The sequence below is a fragment of the Priceomyces carsonii genome (assembly GCF_900007245.1).
Source record: "Priceomyces carsonii strain CBS4050 genome assembly, scaffold: Debaryomyces_carsonii_scaffold_4, whole genome shotgun sequence".
NCBI classification, from domain to species: Eukaryota; Fungi; Ascomycota; class Pichiomycetes; order Serinales; family Debaryomycetaceae; genus Priceomyces; species Priceomyces carsonii.
Window position 1 is genome coordinate 1,192,219 of NW_026946677.1, and position 21,473 is coordinate 1,213,691.

General features: G+C 36.9%; 11 protein-coding genes across 11 annotated transcripts; 4 read left to right on the forward strand and 7 right to left on the reverse strand.

The window, feature by feature from the left end:
- Nucleotides 1-560: 560 nt before the first annotated feature.
- Nucleotides 561-3,794, forward strand: PRCAT00004138001 (DNA-dependent ATPase; the record flags this gene model as incomplete). Its single annotated transcript, XM_062954116.1, has 1 exon — nucleotides 561-3,794. The coding sequence occupies one exon, from the start codon at nucleotides 561-563 to the stop codon at nucleotides 3,792-3,794; it is 3,234 nt and encodes a 1,077-aa protein (XP_062810852.1).
- A 136-nt stretch (nucleotides 3,795-3,930) lies between these two features.
- Nucleotides 3,931-4,659, forward strand: PRCAT00004139001 (uncharacterized protein; the record flags this gene model as incomplete). Its single annotated transcript, XM_062954117.1, has 1 exon — nucleotides 3,931-4,659. The coding sequence occupies one exon, from the start codon at nucleotides 3,931-3,933 to the stop codon at nucleotides 4,657-4,659; it is 729 nt and encodes a 242-aa protein (XP_062810853.1).
- Nucleotides 4,660-4,840: 181 nt separating this feature from the next.
- On the reverse strand, nucleotides 4,841-6,511 carry PRCAT00004140001 (uncharacterized protein; the record flags this gene model as incomplete). The annotated part of the gene is made up of 1 exon (XM_062954118.1): nucleotides 4,841-6,511. One exon carries the CDS (start codon nucleotides 6,509-6,511, stop codon nucleotides 4,841-4,843), a length of 1,671 nt encoding a protein of 556 aa, XP_062810854.1.
- Nucleotides 6,512-6,952: 441 nt separating this feature from the next.
- Nucleotides 6,953-7,285, forward strand: PRCAT00004141001 (uncharacterized protein; the record flags this gene model as incomplete). Its single annotated transcript, XM_062954119.1, has 1 exon — nucleotides 6,953-7,285. The coding sequence occupies one exon, from the start codon at nucleotides 6,953-6,955 to the stop codon at nucleotides 7,283-7,285; it is 333 nt and encodes a 110-aa protein (XP_062810855.1).
- A 1,548-nt stretch (nucleotides 7,286-8,833) lies between these two features.
- Nucleotides 8,834-10,018, forward strand: PRCAT00004142001 (uncharacterized protein; the record flags this gene model as incomplete). Its single annotated transcript, XM_062954123.1, has 1 exon — nucleotides 8,834-10,018. The coding sequence occupies one exon, from the start codon at nucleotides 8,834-8,836 to the stop codon at nucleotides 10,016-10,018; it is 1,185 nt and encodes a 394-aa protein (XP_062810856.1).
- Nucleotides 10,019-10,124: 106 nt separating this feature from the next.
- Nucleotides 10,125-10,457, reverse strand: PRCAT00004143001 (uncharacterized protein; the record flags this gene model as incomplete). The annotated part of the gene is made up of 1 exon (XM_062954124.1): nucleotides 10,125-10,457. The coding sequence occupies one exon, from the start codon at nucleotides 10,455-10,457 to the stop codon at nucleotides 10,125-10,127; it is 333 nt and encodes a 110-aa protein (XP_062810857.1).
- Nucleotides 10,458-10,703: 246 nt separating this feature from the next.
- On the reverse strand, nucleotides 10,704-11,909 carry MKK2 (mitogen-activated protein kinase kinase; the record flags this gene model as incomplete). The annotated part of the gene is made up of 1 exon (XM_062954125.1): nucleotides 10,704-11,909. One exon carries the CDS (start codon nucleotides 11,907-11,909, stop codon nucleotides 10,704-10,706), a length of 1,206 nt encoding a protein of 401 aa, XP_062810858.1.
- A 449-nt stretch (nucleotides 11,910-12,358) lies between these two features.
- RFC1 (replication factor C subunit 1) lies at nucleotides 12,359-15,080 on the reverse strand (the record flags this gene model as incomplete). The annotated part of the gene is made up of 2 exons (XM_062954126.1): nucleotides 12,359-14,998; nucleotides 15,027-15,080. The coding sequence occupies 2 exons, from the start codon at nucleotides 15,078-15,080 to the stop codon at nucleotides 12,359-12,361; spliced, it is 2,694 nt and encodes an 897-aa protein (XP_062810859.1).
- A 243-nt stretch (nucleotides 15,081-15,323) lies between these two features.
- On the reverse strand, nucleotides 15,324-16,736 carry PRCAT00004147001 (uncharacterized protein; the record flags this gene model as incomplete). Its single annotated transcript, XM_062954127.1, has 1 exon — nucleotides 15,324-16,736. One exon carries the CDS (start codon nucleotides 16,734-16,736, stop codon nucleotides 15,324-15,326), a length of 1,413 nt encoding a protein of 470 aa, XP_062810860.1.
- Nucleotides 16,737-18,265: 1,529 nt separating this feature from the next.
- PRCAT00004149001 (oxysterol-binding protein) lies at nucleotides 18,266-19,537 on the reverse strand (the record flags this gene model as incomplete). The annotated part of the gene is made up of 1 exon (XM_062954128.1): nucleotides 18,266-19,537. The coding sequence occupies one exon, from the start codon at nucleotides 19,535-19,537 to the stop codon at nucleotides 18,266-18,268; it is 1,272 nt and encodes a 423-aa protein (XP_062810861.1).
- Nucleotides 19,538-19,915: 378 nt separating this feature from the next.
- On the reverse strand, nucleotides 19,916-21,355 carry GWT1 (glucosaminyl-phosphotidylinositol O-acyltransferase; the record flags this gene model as incomplete). The annotated part of the gene is made up of 1 exon (XM_062954129.1): nucleotides 19,916-21,355. One exon carries the CDS (start codon nucleotides 21,353-21,355, stop codon nucleotides 19,916-19,918), a length of 1,440 nt encoding a protein of 479 aa, XP_062810862.1.
- Nucleotides 21,356-21,473: the final 118 nt, after the last annotated feature.

The window sequence follows — 21,473 nt, forward strand, 5'->3', positions numbered from 1 at the left end:
GAGCTACCGAATACTAATTTTTCAACTTAAATACTGTAATGAACTTTCCTTAGTATTACCCAAAGGTCATTTTAAACATCTGTATTCATTAATCTTCTATTTCACAAGGATCCTTGCCTCTATTATTTACCTCAACTGGTGTGTAATGGGCCCCTACTTCTTTTCTTTGCCTTGTAAAATACAGATTCAATACATATATGAGCTTCAGTATCCAAAACGGACAGAACAAAACTGAAATTAATAAGTCATTGAAAAGCTTCAGAATCCAGAGAGACTCCATTAAGCTACAATTTTTGCAACTTCTAATATTCAATCTAGCACAGCAAATTTGCCCAAAAAAAGAGGAAAAAATAGAGTGTTGCGTTCTTTGTCACCTTGGACTCTTTAGCAGCTATATATGGAGATCCATTTCTGGTTTTGTCGTTTTTTTTTGATGTTGTATCACAATTGTGGACGCGTTAAAATTTCGCATCTACAGAGCAGAAATTTTCTTAATAAATCGTTATCGTCGATAAAACTAAGATCACTATATCAAACATATACTACGTCGGAGTTTGACGATGAGTTGGTATCAAAATGGATCAAATTCTTCAAAGATTCAGATAGAAGATACTCCTCGCAAAGAAACTGCTTTTATCGAAGTTCCAAGCTCATCTCCGATCAATGTTCAATCATCACCAAGTGAAAACAATAAAGCGTTTTCAGTTCCTAGCAGAGCTCAAATGAACCAACAAGCGGAGGATAAGAAGAGAGAACTAGAAAGAAAAAGACAAGCAATCAGAGATCATAAGGATTTTAATGTTGTCAGAAAGCGCTTCTTTTATCTTGATGAGAGCGATATCTTTAAAGGATTTGTTAAAGGTAAGGGTAATTTGAGAGACATCACAAGATGGCTTAGCGAAAATTACAACAGAGAAGCGATATTGTACAAAATGGAAGCTCAAAGAAAGATGGAACTGGACAGGATTGAATTAGAGAGACAGAAGCAAGAAAGCCAGAGACTCGAAAGAGAGTTTCAACAAAAGCAAGAGCAGCTCTTGCAGAATAGAAATGAAAATAATCATCAGCAATATGCTACAAACAATAACCATAATGAATATTATGATGAGGATGCTTCCCCGATAAAGGTGAGGACCAAGGCTACTGCTAGAAAGGTTGTTTCTCCAGATCCATCACCAGAGAGAAAATCAACCAAAGTTGAAATTAACAAATCAAAGCAATCAATCCTCGATAAATATAAGTATAAGCCAAAGATGCAGCTGAGATTGGATCCGGTGCTTAGTGAGTCTGAAATTCGAAAGAAGCGAAAACTTGTGCGTGCTTCGAACTTAGCTGATAACAGCGGAAGTGCCTTTCCACATGCATCAGCTTTAGCAGAAAACTTCAGTTTTCAAGATGGTCTAAATAAAATGTCAATTAATAAGAAGCCACAAAAGAAAGAGTCGTCAATAGTTGATGATGATGATTTAGAAAGATTAGAAGAGAAAATAAGACAGAATAGAAGAGCAGCAAAGGCAAACAAAGGCAAGACCGTTGTGAATGTCAGCGACGAAGACCTTGAAGAGGATGTTATGAGTGACGATCTTTCGGAGGAAGAAGAGGAAACCTTCGGATCTGGCCTCACTTCAATTGATTCTCAAATAATAGAATTCTTGAATAATGCTTCATCTCAAGATCTAATTGAGATCAGTAATGTTCCACCCAAATTTGTTGATTCAATAATTAAAAAGAGGCCTTTTAGCACCATTTATGAGATTTCTGAAAGCACTTTCGAAGATGAGAAAAATAATGGCGACTCCAATAAGAAGAAAAAAGGTGGTCAAAGGAAAACTCTAGGTATGAAAATTATCGAGAATACGGAAAATAGCTTGAAAGGATATAAAGCCGTTGAATCCTTGATTAATAAGTGTGCAGATTACGGCTCTATCATTTCAAAGCAAATGGAAAGCTGGGGCGTCAGTCCTACAGGCGAAGGAGAGCTAGAAGTCGTAGAGCTTGATCCAACTGAAATGGAATGCGAGGAGAAAAAGCTGGCTGAAGAAGAAGAAGAAGACGACGACGTCGTAGTTGTTTCAAAACGAAAGGGACTTAGATACATAAGAAATGCGCCAAAACTTCTATCTGACGACGTTGAATTGAAAAATTATCAATTGGTCGGCGTCAACTGGCTAAATTTATTGTACCAAAATAAATTGTCATGCATCTTAGCCGATGAGATGGGTTTAGGAAAAACTTGTCAAATTATCGCTTTCATGGCGTATTTAAAAGAAGCTCAGCCGAAGAATGGTCCCCACTTGGTAATTGTTCCCGCTTCCACAATTGAAAATTGGTTAAGAGAGTTCAACAAATTTTGCCCTGATTTGATTGTCCAAGCATATTACGGCTCTCAGCCTGAAAGAGAAGAGCTTCGTTACGAACTTGAAGATCTGGAATTTGACGTATTGGTTACTACATATAATTTGGCAACAGGCGCTTCTCAGGATTTCAAATTCTTGAGAAATCAGAATTTCAACATGATTGTATATGATGAAGGTCATATGCTTAAAAACTCCACTTCTGAAAGATACAACAAGCTTATGAGGTTAAAAGCAAAATTTAGGTTACTTTTAACGGGAACACCTTTACAGAACAATTTGAAGGAGCTTGTCTCATTGTTAGCATTTATGCTTCCTAATTTATTCAACGACAAACGTGAAGACTTGCAAGGACTCTTCAACCAAAAGGTGTCTACTGTTAATGAAGAAGACGAAAAATTTAATCCGTTATTATCTTTGCAAGCTATCACCAAGGCGAAGACAATGATGACGCCTTTCGTCTTGAGACGTAAAAAGTTACAGGTTTTGAAGCACTTGCCTCAAAAATTCCACGAAATTCACCGATCCAAATTGACTCCGTTGCAGCAAAGTATCTACGATGATAATTTAAATCAGGGAAAAAGAACAAGAGTAGAGAGGGAAAGAAGAAAAAAGTTAGTTGGAAAGGAAGCCGAAAAGGCAAGAAAAGTTCACATTCCAACTACATCAAACGTTATGATGGCGTTGAGAAAGGCGGCCTTACATCCCTTATTATTCAGAACAAAATACGAAGAAAAGACATTGGAGAAAATGGCCACAGCGATAATGAACGAACCTGAGTACGTCGAGGCCAACAGAACCTACATATTAGAAGATATGAGAGTTATGTCAGATTATGAATTACATAACTTAAGTCAAAAATTCCCAAAAACCATGTCAAAGTATTTGCTTAAGGATGAAGACTTTTTGAATAGTGGAAAGGTTAAACAATTAGTAGAATTGGTACTGCAAATCATAGATAAGAAAGAAAAAGTATTAATTTTCTCACTTTTTACACAGGCTCTAGATATCTTGGAAAGAGTCTTATCAATATCCAATATAAAGTTCCTTAGGCTTGACGGACTGACCTCTGTTGATACAAGGCAGGATCTTATTGATAAGTTCTACGATGATTCGACGATTCCGGTATTCCTTCTTTCCACCAAAGCTGGTGGCTTTGGTATTAACCTCGTTGCAGCAAGCAATGTTATAATATTCGACCAGTCATTTAATCCCCATGATGATAAGCAGGCAGAGGATAGAGCTCATCGTGTTGGCCAGACAAAGGAAGTTATGGTGCACAAGCTCATCGCAGAGAACACTATCGAAGAAAATATGCTTCAACTTGCAGAGAATAAGTTACAATTAGATCACTCTATAAGCGGAAATGATTTGAGCGACTCTAAGTTAGAGGAAAAGGCTACTTCTTTGTTTGAAAAGATTTTATTTGCTGATAGTTAGCGTCGAGCGGATATTTATATAGATTAAATAGATAAAGTCCGAATTTTCTACCATATATCGGAAGTCGATTTAACCCGATAGTTTTTTATATACTTTCTTTTTAGAAGAGCACAAGTTTTAAACAAAACAAACGAATATGTACTTATTAAGAAGCTCAGCATCGAGGTGCCTAAAGAGGACTTCTTTAAAGAGCCGATTTGTGGAGTTGAGCAGGCGAAATTTGTTCATCCAGACCGCTGAGACTCCTAATGAGCAAGCACTAAAATTCTTGCCATCAATGCAGATCCTAGGAGAGAACGAGACCAAAGAGTTTTTGAGTGGTAGAGAGGCAGCTTGTAGTCCCCTAGCACTAAAGCTATTTTCCATAGATGGTGTCAAATCGATTATGCTTGGATCAAATTTTATTACAATAGAAAAGAGCAATAGTGACCTTAGTTGGGCTCTTTTAAAACCAGAGATTTTCTCTATACTTACAGAGTGCTTGAATTCTGGAATCCCCGTGTTGACAAATAGAGATGAGTTGACAGATGATATGGAAATTAACGAAGATGATGACGAAGTAGTTGCTATGATCAAAGAACTCATATTTACCAGAATAAGGCCAGCTATTCAAGATGATGGAGGGGACATCGAATTTGTTGACTTCAAGGAAGACGGTGGTATTGTATTTTTGAGACTAAAGGGAGCTTGTAGGTCTTGTGATTCAAGTTCAGTCACCTTGAAAAACGGAATTGAAAGCATGTTGAAACATTATATTGAAGAAGTACAGGCCGTTGAGCCTGTAGATGACAGCGAGGAAGAGGAAGCGAGAGTCACTAGTGCTTCCATTTCACCCAACGTGAAAAGGGATCCTCCAGTATTGTAAATAGGTTGATTAGAAGAAGGAATGTTAAGTTTTTTGTTTACTGTAACTGTGGGCCGCTGCCCTTATGGTATTATCGTAACTCGAATAATAACTTGAATAAATTAGGCGAAAAACATCGATATAATTTACATTTAAAAGTTGACAAAAAAAAATTAGTTTGATAGTATTTTCATTATATACATTAACGATCGTTTTTTTGGCGATAATTATCCTCTTCTCCCCTGTTGTCAATACAGTTATTAGGATAATAATAGGGGTTATAATAACTAACATAGTCAACAGGCATTGGAACTGAATACATAGGCGTAGGAATGGACGGCACAAATGGTGGTGCATAGTAATAGAATTGACCCATGTCAACAGATCTGCTAGTGTGAGCTTTTGTGTGCATGGACTTCTGTATTGCAAACGAAGACTCGATTTTTAAAGATTGATTATTGAAGCAAATTTGCTTGTTGTTAGTCAATAAGATGGCCCTTACCGCCATTCTAAATTTTTTGAAAAAGATGAAGCCAATCTTACCAAAATTGGTCGTCGAGGTCTTTGAGTAGAAATCTGGCTTGATGATCTTTGCAGAGTTAATTTTTCCAAATTGCGACCAAAAAGACTCCCATAAATCATCATCGTTTCTGAATAAGACACACAAGTTATTCACATATAAGTTTGTCTCTTGATAGTTTATGTATTTCAAAAATCTCGCCAAAATCAAATTGTAATATGGTAAGTTAAGATAACCCAAAGAAATGCTCGGCGCCAACGTTATGCACATCTGGTTTGTGCTAGATTTATACAAGTAGTGGTTGAACTTATGTTGATTGATGGAAATTCTAATTGTGTTCTCATCAAACACATCATCATCCCGGTCATCTTCAGCTTTGTTAGGGTAGTATTCGAAAGACATATTTTTCTCATCAAAGTCCATGAATTGTTCAAACGTTATGTTTGATAAACAGTAAAGACATTTCAAAACTTGATTATTCAAATTATCGCCATGAACAAAATTGATATAACCAAAAGGTTCAAATTTGATATTGTCTTCATCTGATCTCATCTTTACGGGAAAATATATGAGATCAATATCATTGAAGGAAGACAACTTTTCCAAAAACCTTTCAAATACCTCTATCGTTATTTTATGAGAACCGAAGAACTTGTCCAAATTCTCAAGGACAATTGAATCGTATACATTGTTATTATTACCCTCATGCATATCCATGGGATCACCCCCAAGTGACTGAGGAGGCAGATGCTCATCATTAGAGCTCCACAAGGTCCTTTCCTTCCTATTTATGTACTTGTTGAGGTACAATGGAGTGTAAGGATTAGTATTGAACGGATTTGGCACGGGCTTCAAGCTGCGAATCAAATAGTCACAATCCATGTGAATATCAAATTTTAAAATAGCAAAGGACTCATCGCCCTTGCTCTTAAGAATATTTATTTCATTCAACGACTTGTATTTAGAAGCCCCATTAAAATACTCGAAAAGTTTATCGTGGTTGATTAAGTCACTGGTAAGATATTTAACAAAAAGGTTCCCCGGATGTGAAATAAAATTAGAATAATCTGCATTAAAAGGAATCTTTTCTTCTATGAGTCGAGTGAGTAGTTTCTCGCTGGCCTGCCTGTTGGTACAGTTCACTCGAATATTGGCCTTGTACCGCGTACTTATCAGCCAAGATTCCTCCTCTTTAAGGGTTTCAATGACATTCGTATCAGTGGATTTCACAATAATCACTAATGGAAAGTAGTCTATCGACACGTTGTCAAAGATACACTCATTTAAATTGGTAATCAAGCTGGATGGCAGCGTATATTTCTGCTCATTTCTTTCTTGAAGCCTTTCATTCATATCTATATTTCAAGCGGCGCCAGACACTATTGACACGCAACACAATTCACACAATTGAAATAAATAAACAAACTGGATTATTCGACTAAATATCTATTAGCAGAAATTTCTTGTAAGTTGCAAGAAAGGAAACTAAACTCCTGTGCATTGAAGAGGGGAGTCTCGGGTTCCATCGGACACAAGCATCTCTCTATATATAAACGGCAAATGTATCACCTACGTATATCATACGCACAACCTACACATAAACTTCCCTAGTTCGGTACATCGCCGAAAACAACAATAGGAGCATATGCAATTGGAAAACACTAGAAAGTACTTCTGCATAAAAGTGTCAGGGATTCAAGGCAAAATTCGGGATCATTCTCTAGACTTCGATATGAGACTTTAACTTTTTTTTTTGTTGTTCGAATTCTTAAGACTTCCACAAGTAGAACTGTTATGAAGTGTATCAATGAAACCGTGACCATAGGGCACGGAAACGAATATGAGGTACTGATGACTATCTCAAATAGGCCATGGACTATTTATGTCAATCGTTCAGGGAATAAAACCATGGGTAGCTACGTGTTCAGTATAAACGATCCATCGGGAGATGGTGTTTTTTCTACAACGTTGTATAGTGGAGGTGACGAAGACATGGTAAGGTCTATTTGCCAAATCTTGGTGAAGAAGTTTAAACATCCCGTCTACTTGAATATTAGCGGATCCGTAAATAGTACAGAGAATCTCGATTTTATCAGGACGTTGAGTAATATGATACGAAGTATATAAAACGAATTAATGCATGATCATATATGGTTGTGGTACGTAATTTGTATGTTCTTATCTCATCCATGTATGATGATAATAGAGATAATCAAGGCTTTAAAGTGATTAGATTGTTTAATGCATGAGAAGCAGTAAGTGTGACGATAGGAGAAAATCTGGAACTACAAGAACGGGATTTAAAATCGTATTACCGCTATGAATGTTTGAATAAGGGTCCCCGCGACTTAATGTTGTTAGAAGGTTCTGGAATTGTAAGGCGGCTTAACGGAAGTGGCCAGAACCATATAATCTTCTTAAGGCATATTAGCAAGTGAGCGTCCTGGCGACTACTTTGATGCTGTTCATCAGAGGCGAGCCAAGGCTGGCTTAGGTCTGGGCCAGTGCGCGCCTTTCCCAATATGCTAATGTAGCGTCAATTGAAAGTGCAATTGTCGAATTAGAGGGATAATAGAACGTTTATGACAGGACGTGCATGCAGGTACAGGTCAGAATACCAATTACAGAACTAAATGCACTCCTGAGGAAATAATAGTTACACCAGTTTTGAATTGCGCGCAAAACAAGTTCTAAGTACATATCACGTGATCATAAAATGAAGTTTTTTATACGAGAATAAGGACCATAGCCGTAAAGATCGACACTGTAACATTATGGACTTTTTCACTTACGTGAATAGGAGGAAAGAGGAGAATTTTACCTTCCAAATGGCAATGGTTTATTATTTTCAAGGGATGGAAGGTTTAGAATAATTATAGTCTTCTCATCTTTCAGCAATGTTCAGTACCTCGAAAGATCTTGCTGTAGAAATATGCATGGTTTAAATACTTCATATTGTTCATATTGTTACAATAAGGTTTATTTTTTTTTTTTTGGGTGAAGGAGAAGAGGATACAATAAACCGTAGATCTATCAATGTACTATTTGGTGGAGTATAACAACTTACGTATAAAGTAGTGGGCAATTACAGCAACAGACTTTGGAATAAGTTTGATATTTTGATAAGTTGAAGGAAACAAATGTTGTAGTTTTGTTTAGAATCATATACCACTTCTAGTACGACACGTATGCCCTGGAGAATTTATGTTATGAAACTGAAAGTGACACTCTCTGCATACGCTTAAATTAATTAATGCTTATATTTAGCCGTAGCAATGGATGTTTACCTCTAAAGCAAGCCAATTCTTTGGTGTTCAAGTTCTTTGTTGCAACAAAATGATTTTTTTTTTTGTATCATTACAAGTCACTTTCAAAGAGAGATTATATTAGAGCCAACTATAAATTGTCTAGTTTTGAAATAAAGGTTCTCATCATAGTAACAAAAGTTCTTTTTAAGATTACTATCAACTAAGAACAGTAGAAACCTACCCATGTTAATATAATTAAGCTAACGCACAGTATATGCAGACTAAAAGGACGGTCGTGTTCATACAAATATATTTCTCAAAGTGCTCACACGTGATAAGAATACGATAGTATTTTTTTAGCGATGAGATATGATTAGAAGAGAAAAAAGTGCCTGTTAAGATCAAGCAAACGAGATATTAAATAGCTATGGAAGTGGACAGGCCGAAAACAGCACAAAGTTCACGAAAAGGGAAGAGGGCATGGCGTAAGAATGTTGACATTGAAGATGTGGAGGTTGGATTATACGATTCTAGGGAAAGGAAGAGGCTTCTTGGGGACGAGGAGGACTTCGTTGTTGATGCAAGCGGTGATGACAGTCTAAGAAGGGAAGCTAAAGTTCTGAAAGCAAGGGATATTCTCACCAATAAGTCAAAGACGAAGCCGTTGCTTGTGGAAAGAAACAATAGAAAAGTACAGGGAGTTAAGATGAGTGAAGTCCATCGTTTGATGAAACTTTCCGGTAGGGTGCAAGGAGAAACTACAACAGGGGCGAGGATTGAAAAGGATGGTATTATTCGAGCAATATCAGGAGATATTTGGGGCGAAGATCTGGAAACACCATCTAATGAACCCGAGATTTTGAAAAAATTCAGTACTAAAGGAATCACTAAGGCCAAGCGTGCTCCTTCGACCATTCAAGAGAAACCTATCAAGATTGACGAGATAGTTAAACTTATAGATGCCGGAAAATCATACAATCCGTCTTTAAAGGCATGGAAGAAGCTTATTAATAAAGAATTCAAGTCTGAGAGTGCTCGAGAAGAGAAAAGACAAGAATTGGAAGAATTTCAAAGCAAAATAAGACTAGCCATGTCAATGCTTGAAGAGGATTCAGATGAATCATCTGCAGGTGAAGAAAGTGAAGAAGTCGAAGAAAATATCGAAACTGATGATTTACTGCTATCAGTCAATAAACCAACAGTAAGGCGTAAGAAGACCAAGGCAATCAGGAATAAGGAATTAAGGTATAAGCAAAGGTTAGAATTAGAGAATCAATATAAAGAACTTAAGATGCAAATTCATGAGCTTTCAAAATTAGACGAAATAGATAAGCAGATTTCCGGGGAAAAGATACATGGCAATCCAAAGAGAAAAAGCAAAAAACAAAGAAAATTATTTAAATACGATCTAGTTCAAGCTCCTCTCGATGTTCAACTTTCTGACGAATTAACCAACAATTTAAGAAGTGTCAAGACGGAGGGTAACTTATTTTATGATCAAATGAAGAATCTTCAGACATCAGGTATGATAGAGGCAAGAGTTCCAGTATCAAAGAAGCGCAAATATTCTCCAAAGGTCACAGAGAAATGGACATACAAGGATTTCAAGTGACGATCCTACATTATGGTATCTACTTTGCAAAATTTTTGCCTTTATTTCATTCTTTATTGTAGCATAAATTTATCATATGTTGAATGCAAAATATACAGTAATACTATTAAGAGAAATCCCAATTACCAGTAACGTAACCTCTGTATAATCTTTCTCTGAATGAGAAGTATTGGTCTCTGTACGGTGTCCAGTATCTTTGTAATTTAACTTCTGCTGTCTTGAAGTGATCTGGCGCTATAGGCTCCGACGACTGTCCTCTTTTAGTTCCCGTCAACAAGAAATCTCTTTGCATCATCTTTTCATCCCACAGATCCAAGTTGTATCTATCTTTCTTCCAACCATTATCCCAGTATCTAATATAGCCAACGCCATGGCCCGCCAAACCATAAAACGCTGTCATTATGGCATATGGAATCAATCCTTCGAATGGCAACGGCATATTGTTCTATTCTCTTCTCTATGAATACTTCTTAAAGACCTTGATTAACTACCGTAAAGTTTTATACTTCGTATTTCATTGGTTCAAAATTAAAATTCGAGATGTGTGTTTGTGTAACATTCAAATCACGTGCATATTTCTATGATATAATATCAACAAAATGAATCAACTATACATTGAAAGATTAAGAGTTTTCGCCTCAAAATTGTCATATTTATATTGGTATCAGTCTATTTATTAATCTAGCTACTCAGACCAGACTTTTCTAACAAATTTATCCATTCTGAGGTTGATTTTCAGCTGGGATACCACCCATGGATGATTTAGCATCTGCCTTGGACTAGGACGTTCTTCACTGTTCTTCTTCAAGCAATAGGATATAAAGTTTTTGAATGGCTCGCTCCAGATAATCCCCTGCTCTGGCTCGTCATTAAGAATTGGCTCATATTCTAGGATTAATGATAATAGTTCAATTGGTCCTAAAATCATATCACTCTCAGATGAGAATGGGAACTTACAAGTAGCCACTTCTAAGAGAGTCAATCCCAACGACCATATGTCAGAGCTTACAGTATAGGGCTTGCCCATAATTCTTTCCGGTGCCATGTAATATTGCGTACCAACAAACGTAGTTGCTAACGAATTCACTACCTCACCACTTACACCAAAATCACACAATTTAATATTACCGTCTGAATCAAGCAAAATATTAGATGGCTTTATATCTCGATGAATAATTTTCTGTTGATGTAAATAATTTAAACCTTTTAAAACCGACACCGCTACCTTACCCAAGACCTTTTCGTTAATTCTGTTCGTAGGATCAATTTCAATTATCCTTTTGTATATTGCATCCAACGACCGTCCACCCATATATTCCATTGCAATCCCTATCATCAGCTGCTCTTCAATCATAAATGTGCCATAGTATTTCACAATGTTCGGCGAGTGACATGACCTATTATATTGTAACTCTCGCAATATCTGTTTATGGATATCAGGATTCGGATCAACACTTATTAATTTTAATGCAAATACTTTAGAGCCCTTTTCTAACTTGCATTTAGAAACGCTGCCGCCATTACCTTCACCAAGTTTACTTATCTCTATTATTTTCTTATTCTTGGCCAATTCATTCCACTCATTTGCACATAGTTCTTCTAAGTCTTTGTCCTCTATAGATTCTAGATCTGAATGATGAAAAGGCAGAGTATTCACATGCATTTTTTCGTTCATACCCTCAATTATTTCACTAACAGGACTCTTGCAGTCCACCAACAGAAAATCAATTGGTGGTGGCTTACGTTTGGGTCCACTGCTGTTAGAGCCCACTTTTGGAGATGGTGAATTAGATGAGAGATTTGACTCTGGAGTCGGTATCTTGAGCTTGGGTAGCTTGGGATTCCCTCTTTTACTATTCGGTATATTAAAAAGCTGACCCAGATTCGACATCTTTTCAAGTTTTTTCACCTTAACTTTTTACCTTTTCAGCGTTATATTAATCGCTTTTTTATCTTCAATTATCGCCTATCGTAATGGTAAGATTTCGCTTGAAAGCTTTTATAGTTCTTAATAAACGATGTTTTCAATCAATCTGTCTCGATTCCAAACGATACAATATTCTTTTAAATCAATTTCAAAACTTAAAACAACAATAATATTATAAACCTGCTCGTCCAGACGAATTGGTGTATATTAGTGTACTGTTCTCTTATATAACACGAAAAACTTTTACTTGAATCAAATGATGGTGTGATAACTACGATTTTCACTTCTTTTGTTCTTTCAAATTTTCTCAGCCTTACGATCGCACATTTACAGAAAAGGAAGGTTACAGTGAAATTTTACATTTTAATGAAATTTCAAATTATAAGATCTATTACAAGAAAAGTATACAAAAATCACTTCAGTGCTTTAGCTTTCTTTTTCGGCACCTTTTTGGGCTTCACCTCTTTGATTAGTTTATCTTTCTTAGTATCAATCTTGTCAGAATCCTGATCAATTTCATCATCGTCATCCCTCAACGTATCATCTTCAATAACATCGTCAAAATCAACTTTTTGCTTCTTCGAGGTACCTGAGCCCACAGTGCTTCCAGCTCTGTAGATAGCTACAGGATGAGTGGCGGCATTATATTTTCTAGTGAAGGCAGTCTTGATCTTTGCCGGAACTTTCTTAAGAGTGGTTTCACTCTTTAAGGGACCGATTCCGAAATCAATGATATTATCAAAATCTTCTTTAGTGAGATAATAATCATCCATTAAACGAATGACTTCATCAATGCCTTTTTCATGGTCATGAATCAAATACTGAGACAACTTTACAATTAACAAAGGAATGTATCCCATTCGTAACTCTGGTTTATCCGACGATGTTCTAAGCCTCATATGATACTGCAACTCTTGCAAATAACGCTCGTATTTGAGAGCTTTTGAATTTTGACCCAACCAACTAGCGAAGTTAATTCTTTGCGTAACTGTTCCCGCAACTTCGGATGAAGGCTTGACTGATGACATTACAGCATGGAATGGTAGTAGACTCCATTGTTGCTCACTAGACCTAATCAATGAATTTATTTGATCCGATTGAGAAATATCATCTGCAGCATTTGCAACACGTTTTAAATGATCCAAAGGAGAATTGCAGTTAACAGGTCGCGTGGCTATATAATTCTCTTGAATCATTAATGGTGTGAAATCAATATCATTGAAGTACAAATCAATCTTGTCATTTAATGAATGATGAGCGTTCGCATTATATAACTGTCCATTAAGTAAACGCGCCGTGATATCAAATGGTTTCAAAACAGTTTGCTTATTCCAACTTTTAGTTATATCTTTCGCTTGAGCATGTCCTATCGTCTTCTGAGTCATCGAAACGGTAGACAACAAGTTTATCATTTGTCTGATGTCGTTATGAGTTGCTTGTATCAACTGACTAATTACAGTAGGATCCAATTTGATCTTCTCTCTTAATGCTATTGTCATTAAGCGTGACTTCACTTCATTTTCCGATGGCCGTCTAAATGGCAAATCGAACGTATTTCTATCAAAGGTTCTCATTTTAGGTAACGATTTATCATTACATATCAAAATCATTGGCATATGTGTTATTTTACAAAATGATGATAATGCACCAGCTCCTCCATGATCACCACTTGACATACCGTCTACTTCGTCCATAATGAGACAAAATTTCTTGTCATTTTCATGACCATGATGCTCATCACCTCTGTGTTTGAAAAAGCCAACAACAGATGTATTGTTCAATACTGATTTGATATCTCTATTAAGCAAAGATTTTGATCTAACATCAGAAGCGTTTTTTTCCAACACATCAAACCCTAGATTCCGAGCCACAAGGTGTGCAGCACTTGTTTTACCAATACCTGGTGGCCCGCTGATTAAGCATGCTCTATATATGCCTGAGCCATCTGGACCAGGGTTTTTGAATCCTTGTTTTGCGTTATCGAACCAATTTTCAAGCCACCTTTGAAGCTTTTGAACCTGACCTTTATTTCCACATAACTGCGTTATACTATTTGGTGCATACCTCACTGTCCACAACTTCTCATCATTAGGAATAACTCGTTCTTTCTGCAGCGAACCAGGAGAGCTATTACTTGATTTACTTTCGTTAGCCTTTTGTTTTTTCAACTCCTCTTCTTTCTCTTTCTTTGCTTCAGCCTTTGCGTCTTCCATTATTTTTCTTTCCTCTTCTTCTCTTTTTGTTTTAGCCTTAAGAGCAGCTTCACCGTCGCCACCTTCAGATGGCATTCTTCTTAACAACTCGAGAAATCCGTCTTCATTGACAGCTTTTACTTTGAGAGATTGGATCTTTTTTACCTTTGAAGGTCCCGCGTCTTCCCCGATTACTACTAAAGAAGTTTTTCCAGAAATCGATTTAGTCACTTTCGCCCCATATTTTTTAGCCACATTCTCTGAAGTATCCCTATCCATATTGGGAAGAACCCCAGTAAAGACAATTGTTAATCCTGATAAACAATTAGGGGCAGCTTCTGGAATTTCAACATCATTATTCGTAGGTTGCGGGGCCTGAGCCTTCGATTGGAAGTAATTAAACTTCCCTTCCGTTTCACCTACTTCTGGCAAATCGGCATCAGGAATATCTGCCAAAATTTCATCCGCTGAGGCTCCTTTTACCTGCGATTGAGTTTTCTTGTCTTTTGAAGCCATTGTCGGGGATGGCTCCTTTGGACCTTTCCTATGAGCACTCGAAGCTTTCTCTGAAACTTTTCTCTTTTTAACTGCAGAATTAGAGTGATTGTCCGCTGTATCAACGTCTATCGGCTCGTCATGATTGTTACTTTCAGAATCTGAATCAAGATCAACATACTCAACCTTCCCTCTCTTAGTCTTTGTAGGTGAGCTCTTAGTACTTACCAGACTACCAGTATCCCTTTTTGCTCTTTTAGAGGGGTTTTCTGCTTCGGAATCATCGACATCTTGGTGTTTCTGTTTGGATCCAACTGCCCTCTTTGTCGTGCTAGTTTTTGCCTTAATAAAGTTAGCGAGTCTTATCTCAATCGGAATTTTAAAGTTAACTTACAGTCGACTTCTTTGAGGAGTTTGGATCACCAAAGAATTGTCTTATATCAACCATCTTTGGATAATCTATTTATTAAAGTTTGTTTTGGATTATCACCATCACTCAATTATTATTAGATCGTGGTTTTGAGTCGCGCTATAATTTTCAGCTTGAGAAATGAACTAAACTGGGACGAACTTACATCGTGGGAATATTTATTAACTATAGTAGTATGAATTCAGCAGATGTCAAAAGTAGAGACCTATTCAGCTTGTTTTATTCAGCACTTGTCTTTAAGTTTTGATAACAAGTGCCAGTTCACTTTCCACTGGATTCCTTTTCCAAAAAGTCTGTCCATAAAGATACAAAACTCTGTCTTGAAGGTTGGCCTCCTTCAGAAACGTTTTTAGATTGACGGGAGTTAGAAAGACCAGCCATTATCTGCTTCGATTCATCCCATTCTAGTAATGCGCTTATGAGTTGTAGTGCCTCGAATTTCTTGGAATCGCCTCGAGGCAACTGTAAAAAGTTGATAAGGACATTGGAGATGAGCTCCCTATCTATAGTATTGTTGGAGCTTGACAGCTGTTGTTTCATCATAGATAATGCTTTGGTTAAGTGCTCGTTTAAGATAATAGCCTCATGCCTAAGTTTACCAATTAGCAATTGTTTGTTATTCAACTCAGTTTTCAATTCTACAATTTGGCCAACTTCAGATTCCAAGGATTTTATTCGGGACATTTTTTCATCCAATGAGGTGTTCAAAGTCTTGTTCTCATATGCTAAATGTTCAGTTTTTCTGTTCAATTCCAATGACTGAGAATCCATGTTGGCTTTTAAATCAGAGATTTGTGAATCTTTCTTTGCAATCGTATCTTGCAATAATTTAACAGTGGAATTCAAAGAATCCACTTCTTTCTCCTTTCCAGTTAAAGAATCAGTCATTTCGTCAATTTTCAGAGATAACGATTTTTGCTCCATAGTCAATTCGCTCTTCATTAGACCAAACTCGTTTATCTCATGTTTGAGTTCGTTGATCTTCTTGGATAGACTTGAGTTTGTATTTTCTAATGCATACTTCTCGTCTTGAAGAGTATCCTCTTTCTGTTGAAGTTCTCTTCTGACGACAGTTAAAGAATTACTTAATCTATCACATTCGCTATTCAAATCATAGCTTTCTTGCTCAAGCTTCTTCATCACAGATTGTAGCCTCTCATTTTCTTTAGTTGCCTCCTCTAACTTTCCTTCAAGATCAGACTTTTCTTGTGTTAAGCGCGTCAACTCTTCCTTTGTATTCTCCAAGTCGACTTGTGATTCTTTCATTTTTGCAAATACTGACTTCATAGACGATAGCCTACTTAATAAAGAGTCATATGATGACTTAGTATTGTCCCTTTCTTCTCTGACTGCTTCTAATTGTTGTTTCAAGTTCTTGAGTTCATCTTGTGCGCTGTCACCGTTCGCCATGCCGTTTGATTCAGATCCATTTTGACTCTTATGTATCAGCTTTTGTTCGCTTGCTACCTCTTCTTTGCTACGTTGTAACTCGATCTTTAACTTTGATATCTCAGATCTCAACTTTTTCTCTATCTCGTTCGATTCTGAAGAGTTGGCGTTATTCTCAGCCTCTGGGACAGGTAACTCAATTTCATCATTCAAAGTTTCTTGAACAAAACCCTCGGTATTATCGTCTTGGTTTGATATGGCTGTATCTATCAAGCTGTCATCCATGCTTATGAGAGCTCGAGAACTTCGTCTTAGTCGCTTTATTTATGGATGCCTTTCAGAACCATAAAAGAAGAACTAAGTATTGGAAATTGAGCCTGCACATACAGTTTTTTTTCCATTGAGCCCCTAAGGTGAACAAGATACGGGGACAAGAAATTCAAATTTGTACATATATTACTCTAAGAGCTAGAGAAGGTTCCAATGTAACGAGCTGGCGAAAACGACACTCAATACATTATAATGTGTTATTAAAAATGTTATATATGAACCAGAGATAACTTCATTCATAAACAGAGGTGGGCAACTGATTGACGCTTTAATAACATGTCAAAAACACCACCCTATCTTACTCTATCCTCTCTTTCATTTTTATTCAGTTATCTATTGAATTTAGATGTTAGATGGATAAAGCATGATTCTGACCGAAGCTCCAAAAGTTTTTGGAGGTAAGTTCTTCTTGAAGCTAGCTCTGACAACACCGTTGCTTCCATGGGTTCTGACGACCTTTCCCCAGATGACTCTGATTTTAGAACCTCTGACTTCCTTGGAAGCTCTGTAAACGTAAGCAATTCTTTTACCTAAGTAGAATTTAGCATCCTTGGGAGTACCAACGTTCTCAATCTGGATCAAAGAGACCTTTGGGTTGATTACGTTCTTTGAACGTTGATATGACAAGTGTTTACCCTTAACGTACACTATAATTTGTTAGTAAATTTTCCATATATGAAATATTGCAGGTCTAGAAATTTGAAAAGATCATCCACAAGGCAATAGGTTACTCATTCAAAAGACAAAATAGAAGGATTTACATATGCAATACCCATTATAGACGAGAAGAATCTTGTGATTTCCTACTCTGTAATATTTCTGACCCTGATACCAGTGCCTACTTTCCATTCCGCTTTCTTTGCTTCTTCCACTAAGCTTTTTCTCTAATCGAAGAGTTCTTTTATTAAGCGTTGTTATTCAGTAGGGAATCCAAAATCTCTTCTCATAGTCCCATAAGTTTGGCCAGCACTTGATAAAATATCAGTCTCCTTCCGATAAAGCCAAGCTAGAGCGAACGGGACATACTATGCTTCTAAATTATGGAACTTAAATCTCTTTACTCAGTGTCCACATGTGACTCCTTCATCTTTTGATTCTTTTTCTCATCTAATCAACCTTGATACGACTTCTTCTCAGTTATATCTCCGACCAATCCTTCTTCATTAAAGTACATACATCTGTGTGATTCAGCCATTGTTATTTAATCTGTTCAAGATAATTTCAACTATCTATCAAACAATCTAAAAAGTGAAAACTTTTCTAACTTAGAGTTTAGCAGTTGAAAATTCCTAGAGTGAGTAACCACGAAAAAATCAACGAAAAAAAAAACTGGTTTGTGTCATAATCTACTTCACTAAGGGTGTGGCGGATGGTATAGCATCGTGTATACTCAAAAATATTCACGTGCCTACATTACATAATAAGGGCTCGACGCCCTATTACTCACTATGAACATACATTTGTAAAGGATATGATCTAAAGAATCAAATTGTTATTTCACTTTCAGCCTTCCATTTATCAAAGTTGACCCTCCAGTGGTTGGCATCACCAGAGTCATATTTTGACTTCTTGACAGAGCCAGAGGGAGCATTGTGAATAGACAAACTTGCCAAGTTGGTAAGGTTTATAAAAGGGTCGTGAATGTCAGACAGCAGGTAATCCACTTCGTCGAACCAGCGATTTTCCCACTTGATACCGGCATCATCCTCTTTCTTTCTAAGTTCACGCTGCTCGTTTTCGATAAGCGACTTTTCCTGCGCAATCAAGTTGTAGTCAACCTTTTTAATAGCTTCTGCGACCTTTTGCCACGCTCTCCTAGATTCAATAGGGTGTTGCTTCTCAATTGGTTTAACTTGCAACTCACAATGCTGTGCTGAAGCATCATAGAATAGCTCATCTTCCTTAGAACTAGGTGATTTAGAGCCTGGAGCTATATAAGAACTTTTGGACCACTGACCACTGATACTAGCGATGGCATTTTCTTTGTGAGCAGAGTCTAACTTACTTTTATAAATCCTAGCCTTGAAAGAATTCTTCTTTCCCGAAAAGTATCCTCTCCCAGAGAAATCAACCACTGCAATGTATCCACTTGACGATTGGATATAAGATGTACCCTCTAATTCGACAAATGGTGATGCAGTTATTAGTCCTTCGATGTGAAGAGGAGGCAATGTTATCAAGTATGATTCATTCAAGCCTTTGTATTCTAATATGGCATGTCCATACTGCTTAACATTGATGAAAGCCGTTGACATAGTTGCTTTAATTCGATTATAGCCTTGCAATACTGTATCATTCTTCTCATTGTATATAGCATAAGCTGTAACAGGAGGATGATGGCTAACCTGTTCCGACAATAACACAGTTTCTCCCACCTTTCCATCACTTGAAGGATCATCCCACTTGCCTACAAATACCTCTCCTAAAAACGGATTCAAAGGCTTCTTCTCAGTTCCCATACTTTCACTTCTAGAACAATATTGAGACCTCAATGTTGATATAAACCATTTAGTTACGGCAATCATTCTTTTTGCTGCCATCGCATCCCTCTCTGAATTGTCGGCACCTTCGGACAGTGTAATCAAGCTAGGTTCAATCAACAATTGTGGATATTCTGCCCAATATTTTGAATATTCTGACAATGACGTAGGTGATAAAATAAACGGAGGTGCGGTTAATGTCGATAAGTCCCCATTAAAAGACGTGATAGACTTGAGAAACGCCGACCATGATCCAGATTGGCTTGCATTAGACATGTTTTCTGGTTCTCTAGCTGCTCTTTCCTACAGCTTGTTATTAAAATACCCGGGCTGAAGTGACACTAGAGAATAGCTAAAATGCCTTGATGGAATTCTTGACATATCCGAAATTGTATTGTGCACTCTTCTCAAAGTTGGCTGTGAAAAATAACATCATATAACAAGCAATAGAATACGTGTCTCCCGGGATAGAGATAGCTAGAGGCGATATCTATATCACTTAAACCTTCTGATACAATTCTCAGTCGTTTTACATACATTAATGTGTACTTATCTACTTTGGAGCTGTTATTACAGTATCCAGTTTGGTATGTTATAATTGTTTGAGCACTTATGTATATGCAACAGTGAGTTCTCTTACGGTTCAAATATATACTACAACTTAATATAGATATTATTCTTGTCTAAAATGACAGCCAAAGCAGAAAAAACAATAGAATAGCATGTCAAGACGCCAAATGCTGCAGTGTTACCACATTCTAATGTGTTTATAGTCATATTAACAAGGCCAGTGAGTAGATTTGAGACCAAAAATATCATGAGACCATTTTTATTGATGGCGTCCAATAACTGTGACGTTGCCTCACGAACAGAAACATGAGTTTCGATCATATCAAAGCCCAACAAAAAGATTGCGTTATAAGAAACAACCCAAATCACGTACTGAAAGTTTGCGAGCCTTCTCGAGACATTGCTAAACAAGGGAACATATCTTGCAAGCAAAAAAATACCTTGGTATAAAATACTTGTTGAAATTAATCCCCTTCTAGTATTTGTTCCGAATAACCCGTTCTTAATACCAGTTTCCACAGTATCGCTCGTCAAAGCAAAGGATCCAAAAGATTGACCAAATAAGAATATACTCAAGTATCCAAAAAATGAAAAAATTCCTTCCTTATTCATGGTAATAATATTCGCAAACCTATTATCAGTCTTCAAGATATACTCTAGTAAAGGTGTTTCATTTAAAGCTAGTTCATATCCTAACGCGATCGCAAATGCAACAATTTCTCGGGGAATTGTATTTAAAATTGGATCCAATATGCCAACGAATACAGGTAATAGACCGAGAGTGATGAAAAAATTCCAGTGCGTTCCATATTCAGTAACATGTTCCTGATAGTCCAATGATTTGACACTAGCTAGTCTTATTAGCCCAAGGACTAATACTGGAATAGCCTTTACTGTATTGTTCTTAATTAAACCCAAGTAATTAGACCACGTAAATTTGTATTTCGAGTACAGTAAACGTTTCAAGACAGACCTCGAATTAACTAATCCCATTGAAAATACAAAGGAGCCAACGCCAAGGTCCATCATCGAAGTACCCCAGGTTTCTACTTTGGCAAATCGCCTAGGAAATATGGGAAAGTCAACGGCTAGAATACACAAATTAGTGATTATGAGCATGTAAGATCTATATGCTGTAATGAAAGGCTTTTTCGGCAATTTTTGAGAGAAAGGGTCAGATCCGCTTCCCTTATCCTTGCTATGATTTGCCTTACGCTTTGCCAAACCGCGTGTCTTCAGAATCTTCTTTCCATTACCAATGAGCACGGCAACTAGTGCTGGCGTAATTACCATCAAATGCAACATTCCAATATGCCCACTATATGAAGTTATAGAGCAGCACAATGTTATGACATTAAGAAGAAAGTCTAGGGGGAATGAAAGCTCATTAGAGTTTTGATTGTTTATCAAGACATATGACAAGTATGACGTTAATGCAATTGATGTAGCTTGGTATATTTCTGTAATTGACCCCCCAGTCAACCCCGAAACAAACTGCTCTTTCTGCTCCTTCAACGCTGACATTGTTCTGACCCTCAAGCACTACTAATCGACCTCTTAAATAATATTTATATCTAACGAAGATAAAATAGTAATAATAGTACAAAAACCTCAATAGGTAATTTTTTCTTTATTCTATGTG